Raw genomic sequence first — 21,567 nt, forward strand, 5'->3', positions numbered from 1 at the left:
CCTGAGGCCATTTCCTCTTGTCCTATCGCTTGTTACTTGGCAGAAGAGATTGACCCCCACCTCGCTACAACCTCCTTTCAGGTAGCTGTAGAGAGCAATAAGGTCTCCCCTCGACCTCCTCTTCTCCAGACTGAACAACCCCAGCTCCCTCAGCTGCTTGTGCTCTAGACCCTTCATCAGCTTTGCTGCTCTTCTCTGGACACGCTCCAGCACTTCGATGTCTTTCTTGTAGTGAGGGGAGCAAAACTGGACACAGTATTCGAGGTGCAGGACGATCACTTCCCTAGTCCTGCTGGCCACGCCGTTTCTGATACAAGCCAGGATGCTATTGGCCTTGGCCACATGGGCACACTGCTGGCTCATATTCAGCCAGATGTTGACCAACACTGCCAGGTCCTTTTCTACCAGGCAGCTTTCCAGCCACTCCTCCCCACACCCGTAGTGTTGCATAGGGTTGTTGTGACTCAAGTGCAAGACCTGGCACTGAGCCTTGTTGAACCTCATACAGTTGGCCTTGGTCCGCTGATCCAGCCTGTCCAGATCCCTCTGTAGAGCCTTCCTACCCTCCAGCAGATCAACACTCAGGCCCAACTTGGTGTCATCTGCAAACTTCCTGAGGGTGCGCTCGATCCCCTCATTCAGATTGTTGATAAAGACATTAAACAGAACTGGCCCCAGTACTGAGCCCAGGGGAACACCACTTGTGACTGGCCACCAACAGGATTTAACTCCATTCACCACAACTCTTTGGGCCCAGCCACCCAGCCAGTTTTTTACCCAGTGAAGAGTGCACCCGTCCAGGCCATGAGCAGCCAGTTTCTCCAGGAGAATGCTGTGGGAGACAGTGTCAAAGGCCTTACTAAAGTCCAAGTAGAGAACATCCACAGCCTTTCCCTCATCCACTAAGCGGGTCACCTTGTCATAGAAGGAGATCACGTTGATCAAGCAGGACCTGCCTTTCATAAACCCATGCTGACTGGGCCTGATCCCCTGGTTGTCCTGTATGTGCCGTGTGATGGCACTCAGGATGATCTGCTCCATGACCTTCCCTGGCACCAAGGGCAGACTGACAGGCCTGTAGTTCCCTGGATCCTCCTTCTGGCCCTTCTTATAGATGGGCGTCATGTTTGCTAACCTCCAGTCAACTGGGACCTCCCCAGTTAGCCAGGGCTGCTGATAAACGGCGGGAAGTGGCTTGGTGAACAATTCCGCCAGCTCCCTCAGTACCCTTGGGTGGTTCCCATCTGGCCCCATAGACCTGTGTGTGTCTAAGCAGTGTAGCAGATCGGTGTAGCAGATCGCTAACCATTTCCCCTTGGATTATGGGGGCTTCATTCTGCTCCTCATCCCTGTCTTCCAGCTCAGGGGGCTGGGTACCCCGAGAACAACTGGTCTGACTATTAAAGACTGAGACAAAGAAGGCATTAAGTACTTCAGCCTTTTCCTCATCCTTTGTCACTATGTTTCCTCCTGCATTCAATAAAGGATGGAGATTCTGCTTAGCCCTCCTTTTGTTGCTAATATATTTACAGAAACATTTTTTATTGTCTTTTATGGCAGTAGCTAGATTAAGTTCTAGTTGGGCTTTGGCCCTTCTAATTTTCTCCCTGCATAATCTCACAACATCTTTGTAGTCCTCCTGAGTTGCCTGCCCCTTCTTCCAAAGGTCGTAAACTCTGGGTTTTTTTCCTGAGTGCCAGCTAAAGCTCTCTGTTCAGCCAGGCCGGTCTCCTTCCCTGCCAGCTTGTCTTTCGGCATATGGGGACGGCCTGCTCCTGTGCCTTTAAGGTTTCCTTCTTGAATAATGTCCAGCCTTCCTGGACTCCTTTGCCCTTCATATTAGAACAAACCAGGTGCAAACTACAAGCCAAGGGCTCCAAGGTTAGTTTACAGATCCAGAAAGAATTTAAGGTGGGAGCAAAACAGATGATCCACTTGGGAAAAAAAAAAATTCCAATGCATTAAGGGAAGAAATAACAAGAAAAAAAAAAAAAAATTGATGTTCCTAAGGAAGCAAATTCCATCTATGGTGCCACAGAAGTCAATTAGATAGTTTTCAGCTACAGTGATGGACTAATCTCCTGGGGTATAAGAAAAAAAGAAAAATCTCATGGGGCATAGGCAAGAGCAGAGATATTGTTTTTATTCCTCCTCACTTTCTGGCACCTTTGTCTATGTCAAAAAAAAATAAAAAATAAAACGTGTTATAAGAAAAAGCAATTAAAATGTTTTTCAAGAGACAATAGCAGCATACAAAATGTCTCCCAATGAGAAATATGATAAAGTCTTTGAAACTTTTTATGCCATCACATTAGAAAAATAGCAAAAATGCAATAACAGAGCAGTGAAGAATGAGTTTCACCCAAAGAAATGCTGAACAGCGGGAGCTTTTCTGGATTATTTTAGTTGAGTGTACACATCTATGTCACACCATCACTTCTTACTTAAAAACAGCTGCAGAAGGCTCCTGCTGCGGCTGTTGCCGTTAGCTGAAGCTCTGATCTTCCTGTCTTGATACAAGTCATCAAGTCGCATTTCCTGCTGGAATTAAAGTGGCAGCCCCTAGGGACTATGCAGCTGCCCAATTTATATCAGAGAGAATCTGAAGCAAGCACCAGTGTTTTTTTCAAACTCCTTAATTTTTATTTATTTATTTTTTATAAACCCCAAATTCTAGTACGAGTTTTCTCCCTCATCACTCCCCACTTCCCAGGCAGTTGCATTTTGAAACAATTGAAACAAAAGATAGACATTTCAAGGCCTCTGTACAAAAGCTAGAGGCAGGAAAAATGTATGGGTAAACTCACTGGCATCAAACCAAACGGTGCCTATAGCATAAAACTGAGCAGAGAGATCATACACAAAGCTTCAAGAATATTAGTTATTACGTGGTTAGTAGCTAGATGGTACAGATGGTATATGAAAACCATGAAGGCTATTTATACAACAACAAAAGCTGCGGATCGTGGCACAAAAGTATTTTGGGTCAAAGCAAAAAGAGGAGAGCAACAGCAAAACTGTCCTGGCCAAGTGTTCGAACCAGCCGGTGCCAGGCAAGGACAGCTACGGGGTCATCGCTAAAGATGCTAGAAGCCAGAAATGCAGACTACTGTCTTTTTTGTTCTGTACTTCTACAGTGCTTAACACAGCAAGAACCAGGTAATTGAAAAGTGCTCCTAACAGCTATGATAGGTTATGATAAGTAAGAATTTGGAGAATATCATGTGGCATCCCATTAAGTAGTCTCTGTAGTTAAACACAGATATCCATAACTCAAAGAAAGTCTTAAGTTACCAGACATTCAACACTCCTTAACCATCAAGCAGGGTAAAAAAACAGTCTCTCTCGTATGTAATTATTTTTCAAAAAAACGTCCATCATAAAGAATACCAAAACCAAGGCAAAGATGCTCTACTTCAAAACCGAGAATCACAAAAACCCTACAAAAGTATTAATCTCATTTTTTTCAAAGAATAATAAGCAAATCAAACTAGAGTATGTTAAATTGTGCATTAGAAGGGCGCTCAGCTAGGTTCCACTTCCAAAATTACTTGAGAGCACATTATAATTAGCAAAGGTATGTGACAGTTTTATACCCCTCTATGATGCATGATTAAAGCCAGGCAGCCCAGCTCCGCCACAAGTTCTGCACGCCGTCAAAACAGATGTGACAAGAACTACAAGCTGCTCCCAGACAGACTGTGAGAAAGCATAGACAGATAACATTTTGGCCATCAAAGAGGTAAGACACGATGCAAAACTAATTAAACCTCAAAACCCCTCGGAAAGGCAAACCGTGTTTTGTATGAAGTTATATGAAGCATCTTGTGCTCGAGCTGCAGTGCTCCAGCCCAAGAACAAGGATGAGAACAAGCTCCTACCTTCCCCTCTGAGGTGCAACAGGGAGCAAAGTCTGCAGCCTAAAGCTTAACAGCCCACAGCCTCAGCACAAGGATGCGGAGCACAAACGACTGGAGAAATTGCTGCTGTAACGCCACTGTGATGGTCTGTTAAACTGCTCATTTTTCCCACGCAAGACGGATACCTACTGTCCGCAACAGAAAAATATGGAGTCCTAGCCCATTATGAAAAGCCAAATCTAAACTCTACACAAATTCTGCCCCTTACATTTGCACATTTTTGTCCGCTGAGCACTCAAAAAATGAATTAGAGGCTCAACTCCTTACCATTAACTGGGGCCTCTTGAACTCAGGTTAGAGGGAACAAAGGTGTTGGAAATAAATGTGTAAGGAACAAGGAGAATTTTAGGCTTTAAAAACACACATTCATTTTGGATAAATATTCCATGGCTGATTTGTAAGTGTGAAACAAACAGTGGGGAAAGTTTGTTTCCAAGAAGTGTACCCAAGCCATCTTTTTTTCCTCATTTATGTACAGATTTCCATGTTTAGACTACATCTTAATGCCTCTTCCTTCGTGAGGTCCCTCTGCATACAGCTCCTTTCCCTCTTTTTCCAGGTAGCCTCCCCCATTGCTTCCTCTGCAGAGCTTCAGAGCCCACCTCCCTAACATCCCAGGGGCTCCAGGCAGTTTTCCTGATATATTCCTTCAGCCATTTCCACCACGCTGCTCCTGCTGTGCTCTTTTTCCCATCTCCTCTGCTGAAAAGACTTTTCTCGTTACTGCCCTGCCCACGAGGCAGTCCCCTTCTACGGGAAGTGCTGTAGAAAGGGTGCAGCTGGTTTCTGCTTCAGGCACCTCATGTTTTCCCTAGCACTACCATTCGGGTGAGGTGTAAGTTCTCACAACTTCACTTCGTGACTTCACACTCTTCCTTTTCCTACGGCACCTCTTGTACACGGACAGACACACAGCAACAGCTACATAGGTGCCTACCTATGCCACATACGCACCCTGACTAGCCTGCACAAAACCACGGTTGGGTTACCAGCTCTTCCTTCTGCAATGATGTTACCTCCGTGCAGCTTTTGCATCTCAGAGTTAACCAAGGCTGTATTTACACAGGCACAAAGTGGGACCTACACGCAATATGGAATAACTACACGTTGTTGAGCTGCCAGGTGAGTCAAGTAACTGCACGAGTCTATACACATGTGTACATGTGTAACCTTCCCCAGACAGACAGAGAGACAACTTGCCAGTGCTTAACAACTCACCCATGAGTCATCCCTGACTTTTGTTAGTTAAAACATTGAGAAAGGGGAGGCAATTAGATGATGCAACTGCTAAGTGGACACTTCTAGGTCTGGAGAGTTGAGAAGATCCTCAGATTGTTGAATTTATCAAATTTATCAAAGACAAATCTTCCACTGCTTCTACAAGGCTGAGCTGATTAAGGTGGGCAAAACATTTAAACCACTACTTTCTGGTGCATGTTTATAAGCAAGATTATATTGCTCTGTGGTTATTTTGATGAGGGAGGTACACACGATTGCAGTCCCTTTACAATCAAGCTTCTCATCAGATCAATTTCATTCAGAGACAGTAAATGCAGTGCAGCTGCCTGGTTCAGGTCCCAATACCCACTTATGCTGAATGTCAACCCAGCAATGCAAGAGAACTTACTTAAGTGGCAGATATATACAAAAAAATAAACTATATACATTTTGTTGAACATAATCCGTTAATTAGAAATAGAGCTCTCAATGCAAGCACCTATGGTTATGCTTATGCGCCAGCCTAAGCCTCACAACAGGGGAATCTTAGGGAGCAGGATTGCTTAACACCTCTTCTAAGCAACTGCAACTGTTGCCAAGCTGTCTTTGTCTCCACAATTATGCTTCGCTATTAACATGATTCACAGAACAACAAATAAAACACACTGCAACAAGCCTTCATTATCACTGGAAGCACATTTCCCTGCGTGAGTGGTGATCGTCTAAAGAATGATGTTCTACAGATGTCTCATTTTGGGAGGCTACTTTGGTGGACACTAACAAAGTGTCTCTGGATGTCAAAACATCACGAGAACATGTCAAATCACTTTCCAACATCCTGCAACTGAACTGATTCCAATACTCCTCTTATTTCCAAGAAAACAATTACAATTGTCCCTCTGTAAAGCAAAGGAATCTTCCATGCAAGTGAGGTGGCTGCAAAGCAGCAAGTTTTATTCTACGCAATACATATAAAATGTTGAAAACATATGTGATGATTTAAAGACTTACTGTGATATCACTAATTTGACCAAACAGAGCGCAGAGCGTAACAGCAGATGTGAATGTTCACTGTGTGCGCTAGTGCTACAGCAGAGCACCAAACAGATTTGCGTAGGATCCGAACAAAGAAGTTTGCTTAACAATGGGTCTGTAAAATTAAAAACCTACGACTCAACCCGAGAAGAGCTGGAATTCCCTTCCACTCGGTGAAGCATCTGGCCTGATTGCTGGTGGCTGCCGATCACTGCCATGTCATCACTTTAAAGCTGTGAAACATCCCCACGACCGTGTTAATTAGCTCCCCTTGCAAAGCGTTTAAGCCGTAGAGCGAGGTTACTCACGTGATGTCTCTGCGCTGATAGCAACCTTGAAGAAGGCAGGCGATCAGGTCGCTGATAAACTCCACATCATCCCTGTGAAGAGCAGCTTCCAGTTCCTAATGAACAGAAAGGAGAGAAAAAAATTCCAACCATCAAACTAATTCCTTAAAATTTACTGCTGGCTGATAAGGACCAAAAAAGACCCGAGCAGCCTCAAGTGCGTGTACAGCAGCAGAGCATACACTGGGTATGCCGACCTTCCCCATCATTAAAAACACTGCTACTACTACCTCTTCATTGCAAGAGTTCATGGGAAGACCTTGAAAGGCTTTTACTGAATGTCACTCTCCAGCCAGAAGACTAATGGAAACAGAAAAATAGGGTTCAGTGAGGTTGAGATACTAGAGTCTAATAAGAAACCCATGATTTCTCCCACGTCCAGCTGATGGGCAGGAATCAACAGTTTCACTCTCCTGCTTTGCTTTCCACTCACTAAGGCTGGTGAGTTCATTTAAAAGATGTGCTCAGAAAGCGTGGCCCTAAAAGCCACTTACACAGAGAAGCAGCAGTTTCAGATGGATAGCCAGAAATGGCTGAAAGCCGCCAAGCAAATGCCTCAAAGAAAAGCAAGCATTCTGATTATTTAACTTATTTCTCTTTGTTTTGTTTGTTTGTTTGGTTGGTTTTTTTGCTTTTTGTTTGTTTGTTTGTTTTTTCTCCTCCAATAAGAGAGAAAGAAAGGATGGAGGGATGTCAGACCTCATGACCCAAAACCTCAGCCCTTGGTGGAGGGGTGGAGAGTATCATGGCTTATTTCAGCACGATGGAGTTCATGTAAAGGTGCGAATCAGGAACCGATCCACAAAAAGGATAAACTTCTGAAATGTAGTTACTACGAATTTCACACGTGTTGTGAGAAATATCTGTTTTTCGGCTAGAAATTTCAAGCTTTGTGTTCAAAATATTACTAGGTTAACTAGTTTTATTTATATGCCAGAAAATCATTCACAGTAAGAAAAATCCACTTCCTATAAGAGTTATCATCAGTAGCATACAGCAGTTAACAAGATTTAATATGGATAAATAACATAGGCATAAGAAGCTATTCATTTTTGGTTCAGAGTAAATAATGGATTGAATACAAATTCCTACTTGAATGTTACTCAACAGACTGTTACACAAATGGCTAAGCTAATGGCTACAGAATAAAGGTTAATGGCCAGAGAATAAAGGATAAACGTTTTGGCACTTACCCAATAAAGAAGAGAAAGTGCTTTTTTATTAGACCACAGTAACTGTGGTAATAAAATTATTGATAACAGATTGCAGATTAAATGCCGCTTGTAGTTTTTTATTGGAAATGTATTAATGGCATATTTTCATTATCAACACTGCTCTTATTTACCTCTTGCGCGATACCCAAAGTGCTTCACGAGCGGAAGCCTGACACGTGCCCCGTGAAGAATGTATTAAACGCATCTATTATACGTGGAAACTCGAGGCAAGGAAAGGGCGGCGGGCAGCCAAAGCCTGACACAGCGTCCCTGCCACAGAGCTAGGAAAAGTCCCAGGAATCTCTGTTCTGGCCTCTAGACGACTACCCTGCTTAATGACAAGTTAATACAAAAACTGCAGTTGCTGCTTGCCATCCCTTGGAGAGAGTGATATTATTGTTGTATAAATAGTAATCACGCTATGTAAATAGCAATTACTGAGTGAATTCACTGGGTAAGCGGCTAGTATTTTGGACGTGTTGACTTATTTTATTGGTAAATTACTTTAGTGGACATCTGACCTCTAACAAAACATACCTGACACGGAAAAGAAAAAAGATGTGATGTGCTAAAACATCCCAGGTATGTTACCACGGTAAACTTTAGCTTGTGAAAAATGACATGTTAGGACCCAGAATAAAGGGGGAGGGGGAAGTAAGTCTCCAGGATATCCCCCCCATTCAGCCTCTCCCTTATCCACATATACTCGTGCACTAAAGCTGTCAGTCAGCAGCCTGCCTCTGCTAGGATGCGACAGCCTTTTGTATGAAGGAATATTTAAATTGCTTCCCGTGAGCCTTTTCAGCCTGCTGTTTGACTAACACTCCTTAAGCAGTGGCCACAACCAGCTCAGATAGCCCCTATCTCCAGCCATTGTTTTCCAGGCCCAGGAGTGACCTTTATGTTTTCGGAGCCGGCGGGTCACCCTGGAGCTGAGGGACATTCCTCGGGCACTGGGCAAGGTGCCGTCTCCTGGGCAGGGACCTGCTGGTCTTCCCCAAAACACCTGGTGGGGGAGTTCCCCCCACTTCATGCTGCCCCATCTCTCTCAGACGGGTGCTCCTCGTCCCTGCCTTCATGGCCAGTGCCGAGCAGATTTGGGAACCCGACTTGGCTGCAGACCGATCTTGCAGCCGTTTACTGCAGGCACTGGGCACGCAGACCCACACGGGGCTGGGTGCAGAGGCCCGGTGCCACTCTGGGTTAAGGGGCTCTGGCACAAGTCAGGATTAATGAGCGCACCCATAGCATGGGGCTAACGAAGGTCTATCATTAGCAGGCACGAGGCTGTTAGCGCCTCTGTAGAAAGGTGCTTGCACCGCGCTCCCCAATGCCACCCGTGCTGCCTGTAGCCCACTCTGGTCCTTTTGTCCCTATCGACAGTCATACCCGGTGCCAGCAGGTTATGGTAAAGGCACAGTCCGAGTATTACCGTGATTATTTGTCTTGGAAAAAAGATACTGACATTGTCCTGTAAAGTTTTTGTCTACTTTTTTTCTGTTACTGCTTTGACAGGGCAAGAGCAGTGCAAGGTGCTTTAATTTCTCAGGGATAGGTCCATTGGCCCTGTTGAACTGAATGTCACAATTTTCTATCCCACTGGATTCTCCAGCTTTCTGTCCCCAAACACCTAAATCCTGGACTTTCCCCACACGCCCAGAGTGCTGTGGGAACACCGGGGACCAAGAGGATGCGATGCAAATCTTAACATCTCGGGACCATGAACGAGGAGTTAGGATCCCCCCCCCACCTAATTCTTCAGCCCAGATTTTGCAGGAGGAGGAATAAACCTTGTTTTTCCAGGCCTCCAACAACAGACGGCCGGCAAAGCAGCAGGGTGCTTGAGTGGCGCATCTGAGCAGAGGTGGCCGAAGGGACCCGAGGGACTCCCAGGAGAAAGAGACCACCAAAATCCCCCTGGTCCTGAGGGCAAACCCTGCCCGGGGCGCCCGTCCCTGCGCTCCTCTGGCCTGGCCAGGGCCAGCGGCGAGTGGCTGGGCTTCCTCCCCGCCACCATCCCCCCCACGCCTCCAACCCTTTTGTTTTTCCCCTTTTCTCTTTGAGCACTGAGCTGTGAGCACAGAAATCTGAACCTTGCCAAAACGCTTTGGGGACGGCACAGAAAGGAAACAGAAGAGGCAGCAAATCAGCAGAGGAAGGGGGACACACATCTCCTCCTCCTCTAGCTGGGGAGAGCAACAGACAGGAGAAAAGCAGGATTCTCCCCCTCTCCAGCTGGCGTCACACCTCATTAGGGAAAAGCCTGTTTAACGTCTCTCCCTCCCCCCAGCCCCGGACTAAATCCCCCCTGAGTCAGGCAAGGGCTGTCGGGAAGAGGCTGCCGCTGGAGCAAGGGTGACCACCTCGCCCGGGAGGAGCGCTGGCCCGAAGCAGGGTTAGCCGGGGTGGGCGAGAGGGCACCAACCCGTCCCTCCCCGCTCCCTGGGAAAATAGCTGGCAGGGGTGGGCTGGGAAGAACCGGCTGCCCCACGCCTGCCTGCCCCACGCCTGCCTGCCCCACGCCTGCCTGCCCCACGCCTGCCTGCCCCACGCCTGCCTGCCCCACGCCAGGCGCTCTGGCAGGTACGGTTAACCCCTCCGGCGTGCTGCTGGCCAAGGTTTGAGTCCAAAAGGAACGCTGCTCCCCCAGAGCTGCTGTGAACACGTATTAAACCCTGCTATTACCTGTGTTTTGTCGCAATTGCTACTTCGGTCTGCTCTTGACAGCACGCAAGTGCTGTGGCCTCTGCACGTGTGACCCAAACACCACGCTGCCTGAAGTATGCTCATTTGTGGTATCTGCCCGGACTTCTAAGAGGAAAGATGGTTGACTTCCCAGGTAAAAGTAAAGGAACGAGTCCACAAATGTGACAGCAGTGACACCAATCACGAACACCAGTGCAGAGGGGACGGCGGGGCTGCTGCATGTGCTGGCTTTTTGCACTACGGAAAGCAGCCGGTCAGACTCCAGCTCCTAGCGAGCTGTCTGCTCAGAGGGTGGCATCGCAAAGTTTGGGGCCGTTGTTTCAGAAGACAGGCTCCTCCAAAGCTGCAGGGAAGCCCAGCATGTGTGAGAGCCTGGCGTGAGCAGGCTGGGAGCTGAGGTACAGGACTGCAGTTCAAAGGCCTCCTCTGTGCTGGAGCTGAATCATCTATAACCGAATCTGATGGACATAACCAGTTTAAGCACAGCTAAGCCTTGTCCAAGTTAGCCATCAGTTTAAAAACCCCAATCCCCTCAGCTCTATTTCCATACCACTGCTGTTATCAGCTTTCCATTGCAATGCTCCCAAGTGACTCAACAGGCTTTTGCAGAGGCTTTAGGAGATCACAGAAAGCTACCAGCGGGCTGTGCTGAGCCAGCCCCAACCCATGCGCTGAAATTTCAGCGCTGTCACCGAATCAAGATGTTCTTTTCCCCTCGCAGATAATTAATGACAACAGATACCTGAGCAAGAGTTAGGCGAATTCATGCAAAAGAGTACAGTTACCAGGATTGGGCAGGAAGATGGGAAGTCAACTGCAGGTCTGAAATGCTTCCAACAAGCATCATTTACCCCTGTGTTGCCTGAAGCCAGTGTGTGTGCTTCACCTCTCCAGCTAGGAGCTCCTGCTGACCTCCCCACTGAAGACCCAGCTGTCCCCTGGCTGCGAGGAGGATGCAGGGACTCAGTGAGGGACCAGAGCTTGCCCCAACATGTCCCAGAGGGGAAAGTGCAGCACCCTCCTTGGAGCCACAGAGCACACCCAGCCAATTCACCCAAAGCAGCAGCAGAAGGCCAACGCAATGAAAAGCGGGATGCGGTCCCAAAGCTGAGGTGACAGGATCCAGCTATATCACATATATTGGTTATATGTATATATATAATGTATATGTATATATATAATGTATATGTATATGTATATATGTAATATATATTGGTTGCTCTGCCAAACCCCAGTCTCAGCTTGTTGGTCTGTCGGTGCGCTCAGCCCCTAGGACGTACTCAGCACGCCTACAAAAACCATGGCCCTTCCAGCAGCCAGAGTGGCTTCTGCAGCCCAGTGCCACGCTCTCTCAGCTTGCGATTGCTGCCGTCCTATGGAAATAGTTTTCAAAATATGAAACCTCTGGAGACTGTCTGACTTGGCATGACAAGCTGGGAAGGCATTGCAGAGAATTAGGAGTATTCCAAGGGCCACAACACCCTAGAAGCACAGACAGCGGTGGGTTTAGATGGCTGCCAGAAAGTCAGAAAGAAGTTATAGTTTCAGATCCTGATCAAGTCTTGCAGGCATGTTATCTTAATTTTAGTGGCTAGTTGGAGACATCACCCATTACCTAAATCTACCATTGGATGCATCTCTCCCAGCTTCCCCACAGTCCTGCAGGAGCCTGCACCCTCTCTCTGTAAGATGCTCCAGGGCTTTACAGCTTCCTGAGCCAAAAGGACCCCGTCTTCTCCGCTCTGCCTTTGCATTGCAGGGAGAGCAGATGCTGAACGCCCTCCCTGCGCTCCTGACAGCAGGGACCAAGTCAGCAGCTCTCCTCGAGGAAACATCATCAGCTTCACCTCACCCCCTGGGGACCACGAGTTCAGGGGGAGCCAAGCTGGACTTCTAGAGTAGCTCTGGGGGCGCGAGGCGAAGAGGTTTAGTGACAGTGTGGTTCTGAACCACAGCAGTCCCAGCTCTTACCTGAGCTGCCAGACTGGTGTGTGCAAGGGCAAGGGCTGAAAAGTAAATACATGAAGACGGAGAAAAGCTACCCTGTCAGAAGCAGACTATCATTTGGGGAGGGGGAAAAAGCAGGAACAGCAAAGGTCGTCTCTTTTCTCATTTCTTCAGGTACCCCCTTAATGTCTGTCAGTGCCTTCTGAGATCTCTACCTCCCTCGACTTTCTGTGAGCAGACTTTGAAGGCTATTTCAAGCGCATTGTAAATAGGGGCATAATGTTACTCTGAGGCTAAGCAGAGGTGTGAGATGACAGCTTTGTATGAGGGAGATGGTTATAAACAGAAAGCCAGGGAGAATTTGTCGTATTGCCTCCACATTACGGCTGTTTGCAAAGAACAAATCCCACGTGCTCCCCCCAAGTGCCGGCAGCGTGACGGGTAACCTCAGCTGTCCTCTCCTCCAGCATCTCCCTTCAGCTACGAAAGGGGATGCACAGACATTGAATTCTGCTTGGTTCAGCCCAAGTAGGTTTGAAAATGCAAACTCTTTCCAATGTCGATGGACATTTTTGGTCAGGCTAGAATTTTCTAGGCTTGGTTTATAGGCATACTCCAGTTTTGTCCTCCTTTAGCCTCTCTATCAGGATGCTTAAAAATCTGAGACCACCATGCTATCTATCTACCACCTATCCCACTGGCCAGAACGGTTGTGGCTTCTTGTTCTCCACCCATGTTAACCTGCTGCCTGATCTCTCCTTTGGGACAGGGACCCTCCCCTGTTTGCACAGCGTGCCGCGGCTTGCTCTCCAACTGGAATTTTTCACCGCTGTGTAATACAAACAAATATGAGCAGCTCACGCTTGGTGGCTAAACTGTACTGAAAAGAGATTTCAGACTGATCAATCCAGTCTCCCTCATGCCCCATAGCAGCGTACCGGTGCTAATAAAGCTTTCCTCTCCTCCTAGCTCATACTGACTGCAGTGCAAGCGATTTTGGAACAAGAACTACATTTGTTATGAATTTTATGCATTGTCAGCGCTTAAAAGCTGTAAAACTGCTGCTCGTTCCATTTCTTCCCCCTGCAAAGTGCCTTTTCAGATGGACAGGGTACATCTGAAGCTCTGAAGTAACAAGCAATTAGTTTCTGTTTAATAGTTAGACATTAGTACTTTATGCCTCTAGAGCAGCTTTCATCCTAGAGCATCAAAGCATTTAAAGAACATTCAGTAAAGCTTTGCAGCACCTGTGAAGGAAGGGGAGGCACACACCCATATGTGGAGCAATTTTACAGATGGAGAAACTAACACAAGCCCCAGCATCCTCACCAGGGGCACGCTTCACTCAGTGGCGAGGCTAAGAGAAAAGCCATAAGGCTTGACACTTGATGCCACTGCCATCGTCTTTCTTTTTCAGCAGTTCTATTAGCAGCCAAAGCATTTGGAGACTGTGATATTTTCCCTCCAAAGGATCATTTCTCCCTTTCAGAATAATCCTCTCTTCCTTCAGAACAGATAATCTATACCATTTACCATAAGCCAGTTATGCTGGCTGAGGGGCAAGCATTGCACTGGGCACTGAGCTGGTTTTACATGGGAGAGACAGAAATTTCAGGCTCAGAACTGGTGGTCTCCAGCCTGTGGTTTGCAGACCTCTTGCAGACCCCGTGGAAGACTTCCAAGAGGCCTGCAAAGGGCAATTAAGAAAAGCAAGCTTAACATCAGTCTGCTTAAATTTCTAATCAGGGGTCCATGCCTTCATGGGAAAAGTACTGGGGTCGTGCCCTTAAAAAAACCCCAAACCGAAACACCCCCACAAAGTGGCTGACCATTATTGCCCAAGCCACAAGTTCAACTCCTCTAGCTGAAAATAACCTCCAAACACAACAGTATGAGAGGAAACACAGTCTGCTTGAATTGCATCCTGTTTTCCTCACCCTCAGAAAGATATCATTTATTATCACCCAGAAAGGTTCTCTCCCAGTAGCTGTGCTAGTATGGAGTATTAGATGTATTTGGGTCGTTGAATTACTTGTAGATTGTGCTGGTTTAGGCTTCTGGGTTTTTTTGCTGGGAAGACAGGCTGAGAAAAGTGGTGAGCAGACAGCTAGAGAGTGGGACCATTCTGAAGTTAACCCATAATACCACATAGATTATATATTGTTCAGCTCTTACAGTCCCACGCCAGTAGTACCTTGCTGGTAAAACCAAACTAAAACAACCCCCAACTCCCTCTCTCCACAAATGCTGTATTTAGCATTCCCATTTACAGGCCAAGTACTACCAGCAGCTAAAGACTAAAAATTTTAGCAACTGTTTTTACATAGCGCCTTGGGTGAGCACAATCATCACGTTGGTGGGGAACAGCATCAGCACGGCTCTACCTGTTCTTGAAGTTGTTTCTGGAAACAACATCACCGAGTTAGCTATGGTCCTTCCCCAGACGATTCGGCTGCACGATAAATAAAGCACAGCTGATCCTGCCGTGTCACCATCTCCTGCGGTAAGAGGCTTCCTGGGTACCTAGTGGGAGTTCTGCTAAGCTTTTAAGCCCATTGGCAACGTGGGGAACAGTCTGTAGCTCCAAAGCCAAGAGGCTCGAAGTAATAATCCGATTTCAAAGCTCCTCCTCCTCTCCAGCCAAAGGCAGCAAGGGGGGATGAGATCAGACTGTAGATGCTCTTCATTTTAGGTCTGGCCATTGCGCTCATCTGCTCAGCATGAGCACAGGGAAGGGAAAGGATGAGCGCCAAAATCTGGAATGGATTGCTTGGCTAAAGTTTCTGCAAAGATTTCCAGACTTACTGGGAAAATAATTTTTTAAAGGGGATTTTCACCGCTCTCAGTGTATGCAGACTGGCCCATCTAAGCTAACGTCCACTTTCCTAGTTCACGCGCTGGCCAAAACTCCTGGGGGATTTACTCCCTGCCATCGTGTACTGCTGATGCAACATGGCGTGCAAGCTGTGCAGCTGGTTTGCACTCGTACCATGCAAATTCTCCTGTAACAGCAATGAGTGGTGCTCCGGCATTTACATCACTCCCCGCCTCCAGGATGTTATTAGCTGCCAGTTGATAAGCAAGCCACGAAAAAACTATCTCCATGGGCATCGAAATAAACAGAAAGCCCAGATCAACCCTTATGGGCTCAGGTGATTCCCTTACAACCCTTCTGCCCCTCAAAGAAAAAACAATGACCTTGCTTTTGAATGGGGGAAGAAAGGTCCCTGCTCGCCCTTGCCTGAAAAAGCAGGATGAAACAGTAAAATACATTAAGATAAAAAGAGGCTGTAAAGCCTTGCTTTTTCCCTTTAATCTGATCTCCACAGCCAGCCATTCTTCTGCTTCCCCTTTGGACGCTGCGCGGAGTGCAGCCCACAGCGTACCCACCACAAACAAACCCTGGCTGGCGGCTCAGTGGGGAGATCGGCCTTAAAGTGCTATCGGCATTAAAAACTCTTCCTCCTCGCTCCGGGTCAGACAAAAGGAAAGCCGCCAAGAGAGCCTGCAGCCACACACAGGTACCCCATGGGTTTCTACCACTGCGCGTGGCCGAGATGAATGGCGGGTGAATTCTACCACAGTGCCGTGCTGAAATCCAAGTTCTAGCATTTTTTCTATTAATTTAACAAAGAAGAATTTGCAAGAGTACAAAATAGCTGCCTACCGGTATCAATCCTGATGAAGCAGCCAGCCAGCCAGCCACTCAGATGCATGAACTGCCTGTTTGCAACAACCTTAGTCTCAAGCCTAAGAATAAGTTTTAAAAACACACATCTATTCCATGGCATAACAGTTTGTGGAACCATAACTAATAGGTCTCTTTCGTACTCTCAGATAACTGTTTGCACTACTCTGGATAGCCAAAAGCACCACCTTGCTTATCTATCAGACTCTCTGAGCTTTTTCCAAGCTTACACAGTCCAGGCATACTTCAATACAAAAATTAACGGCTTTTATACAATTTTTTTATTATTATAAAAAACACAGATGCTACCACCCTAATGAAAGATATATGCGCTAAGGGATAGGCTTGTCATATGAAATGGCGTTTCACGCCTGTCGAATACCGTAATGCGAGTCACAGTTCCTTACACAGCTCTGGCTTCATAACGCACGTCACCGCAGGATCCAATGTTGAAGTAAATACGAGAAATTACCTCTTCCAGTACTCACACTCCACCTTCAGCCCTGTCCAAAAAAATCTGTATTTCATTGGATATGTGGAAAAGCCCCCCAGAGCTTTTAAAGCCTGGTCAGGGGCCAGAGCCTCTGCCCCCAGCGATGGCTATCTAGCACGCCTTCCCCGGCCGACCTCCCGGCTTCAACGGGAATCCCATGCTTCCTTGGCTGTCCTGCTGAACATGCAGGCCTGCCCTGCTGCACTGAGCCGTCATCTTCCACAGGATGCTAGTAAAAACCCAAACAGGACCCAACAGGGTTGCCTGGTGACGGAGGTGGCTGCTCTCGGGGCTGGGAGCAGCCGAGAGACGAGCCGGGAGCCCCGTGGGAATTCCCGTCCCCTCCCTGCAGCTGGGGAAAGGCAGAAGGGAGAAGGGTCTGCTCAGAAAAACAAAGCAAAAAGCTGGCAGTCCCAGGGTTTTTAGACTGTTGGGTAAAGCGTAAAATCTCAGGAGCTGCTTCTTGCGACATACTGTGAGCAGCTCAACGTTCGCACAAGTGTCACCAGTGCGACTGTCCTGACTACGGCCCCTCGGCCAGAGGTGGCCGTGAACCACCGCCTCGGCCCGCGTCTGGAAGGAGCTCAGCTCACATGTGTGTTTGCCAAGGGAAATGATACAGAGCTCTTCGTGTGCTTAGGAGACGGACGCTCCGTGTTTTACTCCACATCTGGCAATGCTGCTCCATAAAAAAGGTGATGGAGTGCTTGTAGCTCTCCTTCCAGAGCACAGGATGAATATCTTCTTCAACACACACGCCATACAGGAATTCTCTAGCTTAATTTAATGCCGTCTTTATTGCCAATAAATTTGCAGATTGCTACAAACACTTGGCTATTTACGCAATAATAGTTATATCTGCCAGAAATGGCAAATTATTATTAATGTTAATTATTACTGTTATGATGTTCATAAATGTTAATGCTAACTACACTCTTAAAACACATATTATAAACAGCATCGTAACTTGAGAGAAGGGCAGTAAACTATTGCCCAGACACAGAGCAAACCAGGTCTATTGCTGTAACACTTATTCTACAAACATTATTTGGAGTACCTTTTTTTTTTTCCTAAATTCCTTCCTCCCATCCAGAATAAGGAAAAAAGAAAAAAACAGACTTGTTTCATTACATTTTAAAAAATGAAACGAAGGTCTGTTACGTCTTGTAAACTGGAATAGCCAGCTTTGTTTCTGCAATTCAATGCAGAAGTGATGGCACTGGATTACCCAAAGATCCACACAAAATGCTTCAGTTGGATGAAATAACTGATCTGCCTGAAGTGGGGGAAAAAAAAATATGGTAACAGATAATTATATAACCAGCTTGTAAAAGTGTTATTAGTAGAGCATGGGATCAGGAAAGCCCTGGCTTTTATTCTCACTTCATGCATTCAGTGATGAGAGCTAAATCTCTGTCCGTCTCTCTCTCCTCCCCCCACCCCCCCCCCCCCCCCAAGTTAGATAATCTTTAGCCAACTCTGTAAAACACTTGCAATCTTTGAGTAAAAGCAAGGCTGAGGTTAATGTACTGCTACTTCTCTAACATTCAGATGCTGTGTTCTACCTTGATAACAGAAGAAAACTGGAAAAAAATTTCCTCTACCATTCAGATAAGGTAGCTCGAGGACTCAGGGGTAAACTCTAAAGTTCAACATTTTAGTTTGAAAGGACGTTTCCAGTCACCGGCTACTGGAATTCAGATCTTCAGATCTTGACTAAGTGATAAAATGCAATAAAAAAAAGCTTAGCCAGAAGGTATCTCTTTCAAGGAAGGAATGGGAACATTAGCCATTCTGTACATTAACTAAGCATAGCAAAAAAACACACGTGGACCTTGTTCTCAGTTATCTGCAACTGGATGTTTCTGGAAATCTTTCCTCAGGAGTACAGTTTTGCTCCTCCTTTCTCAGGAATGACAGAGGTGAATCCAAGCAGGAGAAAAATTAAACTGGTGGCAATGGACCTTGAAGGTCTGACAGTGACCTGCAGTACTGAGGTCTTCAAAACCACTTTCATTTGCCAGAACATAAATTAGATTCCTCACTAGGTACGGCACCAGGGTTAATGGGAGCTTTATAAAGCCTTCTTTGAACATACAGATTATCCTTTTCAAAAAAGACTAATCTTGTGGTTTAAAGTACAGTACTGGGAGCCAGGAAACCTATTCCCAGCTCTGTCAGGCTGGGTGACTTCAGGCCAGCCACTTGACTATTCTCTGCTCTTTTTCAATATGCACAAAATAGAGACAAATACCTAAATCTCCCATGAGGCTTAATATTTGTAAGACAACGAGAACCAGCTTAACTATTCACAGATCCCTTGAAGCAGAAGAGGATGGCAGGCCCTTTTCTACACAGGCTTGCTCAAACCTCTCCAAAGAGATAGCAGCAAGGACACCTGCACCAGGCACTTCATACGGGCAAGAATCCTGAATTACAACATTACCAATTACATTTTTTTCAGCAGTGAAGGAAGTGTCTCATCCTGTCCAGCATTTCTGTCCAAAGGAGACACTCAAAAGGAGCAAAACTGAAGAACTAAGAAAAATTCTAGTTTAGGGAAAGCTGTGCTGGCTAGGCAACTGTCAAAGAGCAGCCTTCCTCTACAGGATCTGATTTCACTGCAAGAATGTTAATAACAACTTAAAGACAACAAAATAAACTCAATTAAAAAAAAAAAAAATCAAGCATTTCAAAGGTAAAATACAGCAAACTACCAAAAGCACGAGATAACACAGAACATTCAGTGCTGGTAACAAGGGTCACTACTTTCTTTCCAAGAATAAATTAATCCTAGACAACTCCACTGTGAAAACCAATACTGGCTAAGGGTCTCCTCTCAGAAGGTGCATGCCATTCCTCCCAAACTGTCATAGTTACATACTCTTCATATTGTAGTTTCCATATATTAGTCTCCTTCAAACTTTTAAATAAAATGAGGGAGTCTAAGTCATTCACAAACCAGCTCCAAATAAGTACTGTGACATATCTTTGGGTTTTGTTCTTTTGTTTTTTCCAAAAACTGAACTGTACACTGATATATGACAGAGTGCCCATCAAACATTTGAGTATAAAACAATCCCATGATTTCCAAATCTCCTTAAAAGAGGGCAAGCATTTTACTTGTGTTATGCATTACAACATTTCAAAGACTCACATCTTTTAAGACTGACCACAGCTGTTTTCTGCACACCCCAATATTTTGATCGATGCATTTGTATGCTGCTACTGTTTGAAACACCTACTTGCCCATGAGCGCAGGTGACTCTGACCTGGTCACTCCCAGAGGACTCAATGCCATCGTGTTGATGGGTGGTAACTTTTCCTGTGACTCAGCTTCAGCAATAAAGCTTTAGCAAGAGGAACTCTAAAGAGTGTTTCCCAACTCATTCCCTTCTAGCATGCAGAAATCTCGGGAAGTCATTTTAACTCAATAACCTCCATGCCACTTCCACCCAGTCGAAACAGAAGAAGAAAAAGCAAACAAACAAACAAAAAAATCACATCCTACTCTGCACACTACAAAATTTACTCATTCCAGAATTTCTCAGAAGAAAGTTATCCATCCACAACTATGTAATGTCACTTCCTTTTCCTCCGAAATAAATTCTGGTGTTGAAAAAATTCCACCTATGCATTTACTATGGGCAGTCTCAGTCAACACAGGAGCACATCCACAGCCAGCAATCAAGGAACAGCATTCAGGACTACCTCTGTATTGATTTCTAGCTGGGGTGCAAATTTAGGAATTTGCTTCTCCCCACTCCATCTGTCCATTGATCTGACAAGGAAGAAAAAAAATCCAAAAATGCCCAGACACACTTTTGTATAAACTGAGGCATCATAATTATTTTTCAAATAAAAAGCAAATGATTATATTTTCCTAACAGCACTTGTTGAAGAGCTAGGGCAGTTTGATCCATTGCTATTCATTCTTTCGAACACACATCCAACCTTTCAGTCACTCTCTGCTTCTTGGCTATGTAGAAGGTAGAGCCGTGAGGAGCACTAAGGGATTAATTCTCACAATAGCAGGAAGCAGGAGTCCCGGCTTTTGGGGGGGCAAGGGGGGGAGAAGGATGAGCATGTAGGCTGCATCCCTGGTCTTTGGACTTCCTTGCCATGATTTCATCTTCTGCCTGAAGCTATCTTAAAAGGGAGCTACTGTGGAAAGGGTACCCCCACGACTTAAATGTAAAAAGCGTTATGGGAATTTTGTTTTAAACCTGCAAAGACTACGAGCAGGGGTTACATGCGAGATGAATGCGAGGCATGGCTCAGCAGGGAAGGGAACAGCGAAGGCACAAACAGTCCGTACTCTGTTTGTTGGGAGTCACGCAGTAGCTGAATAGATTTATGATTCAGATGTTTTAGTGTTGGTTATCAGCGATTAGCTCAAACTTTTAGAAAAACAGAGAGAGAAAGAAAGATTAAGCTTTTGTCTGCCCCAGCCCTCATCCTTCCTTCGCCTGGCAGCGGGGGTTTACTGATTGTTTCTGCCCCTTTTTTAACATCAGAATGGCTCTGAGCCACGCTCCTTACAGAAGCCGATCACACTGCCAATATAATCACAAACATTAGATTCAACAGCTAATCATTGAAGTGCAACATCCTTTATTCAGGTACAGCCTATGCAAGTAATATTTGTAAGATTTGGTTATATGGGAACTTTTAAGAGTGGCGTTTTTCCAACCATGGAGATCATTTGGGACACAGAAAGGGCTGACAAAGAGGGACCGCTTTTGTTAACTTTATCTTCCACCTCTGTATAAGCCCAGTAACATATACACAAGAGGACTTCATGCATCTTTGTGGCATTTAACCTCACAACAACCATGTGGGCTTCTCACAGATAAGCTAAGTGACTTGCCCAAGATCACACAGGAAGCCAAATGCAGAGCACTAAAACCGAGCTTAACAACTTTTGGAACAGACCTCTGACCATTGCCGCATTAATCCATTTCTAATTTAGTTTAATCAAACTTAATGCTCAGCTAAC

The 21,567-nt window shown here is 45.9% G+C and overlaps 1 protein-coding gene across 1 annotated transcript in view; it reads right to left on the minus strand.

The window, feature by feature from the left end:
• Positions 1–21,567, minus strand: part of CECR2 (CECR2 histone acetyl-lysine reader) — a gene marked incomplete at its 5' end in the record, with an annotated part of 98,429 nt that overhangs the window by 40,832 nt on the left and 36,030 nt on the right. The window contains one exon of the mRNA XM_082308453.1: positions 6,482–6,576. Within this exon, the coding sequence (XP_082164579.1) occupies positions 6,482–6,576 (95 nt within the window). The remainder of the gene's footprint in view (positions 1–6,481; positions 6,577–21,567) is intronic.

Source organism: Platalea leucorodia, assembly GCF_965183815.1.
Source record: "Platalea leucorodia genome assembly, chromosome: 4".
Taxonomy (NCBI): Eukaryota; Metazoa; Chordata; class Aves; order Pelecaniformes; family Threskiornithidae; genus Platalea; species Platalea leucorodia.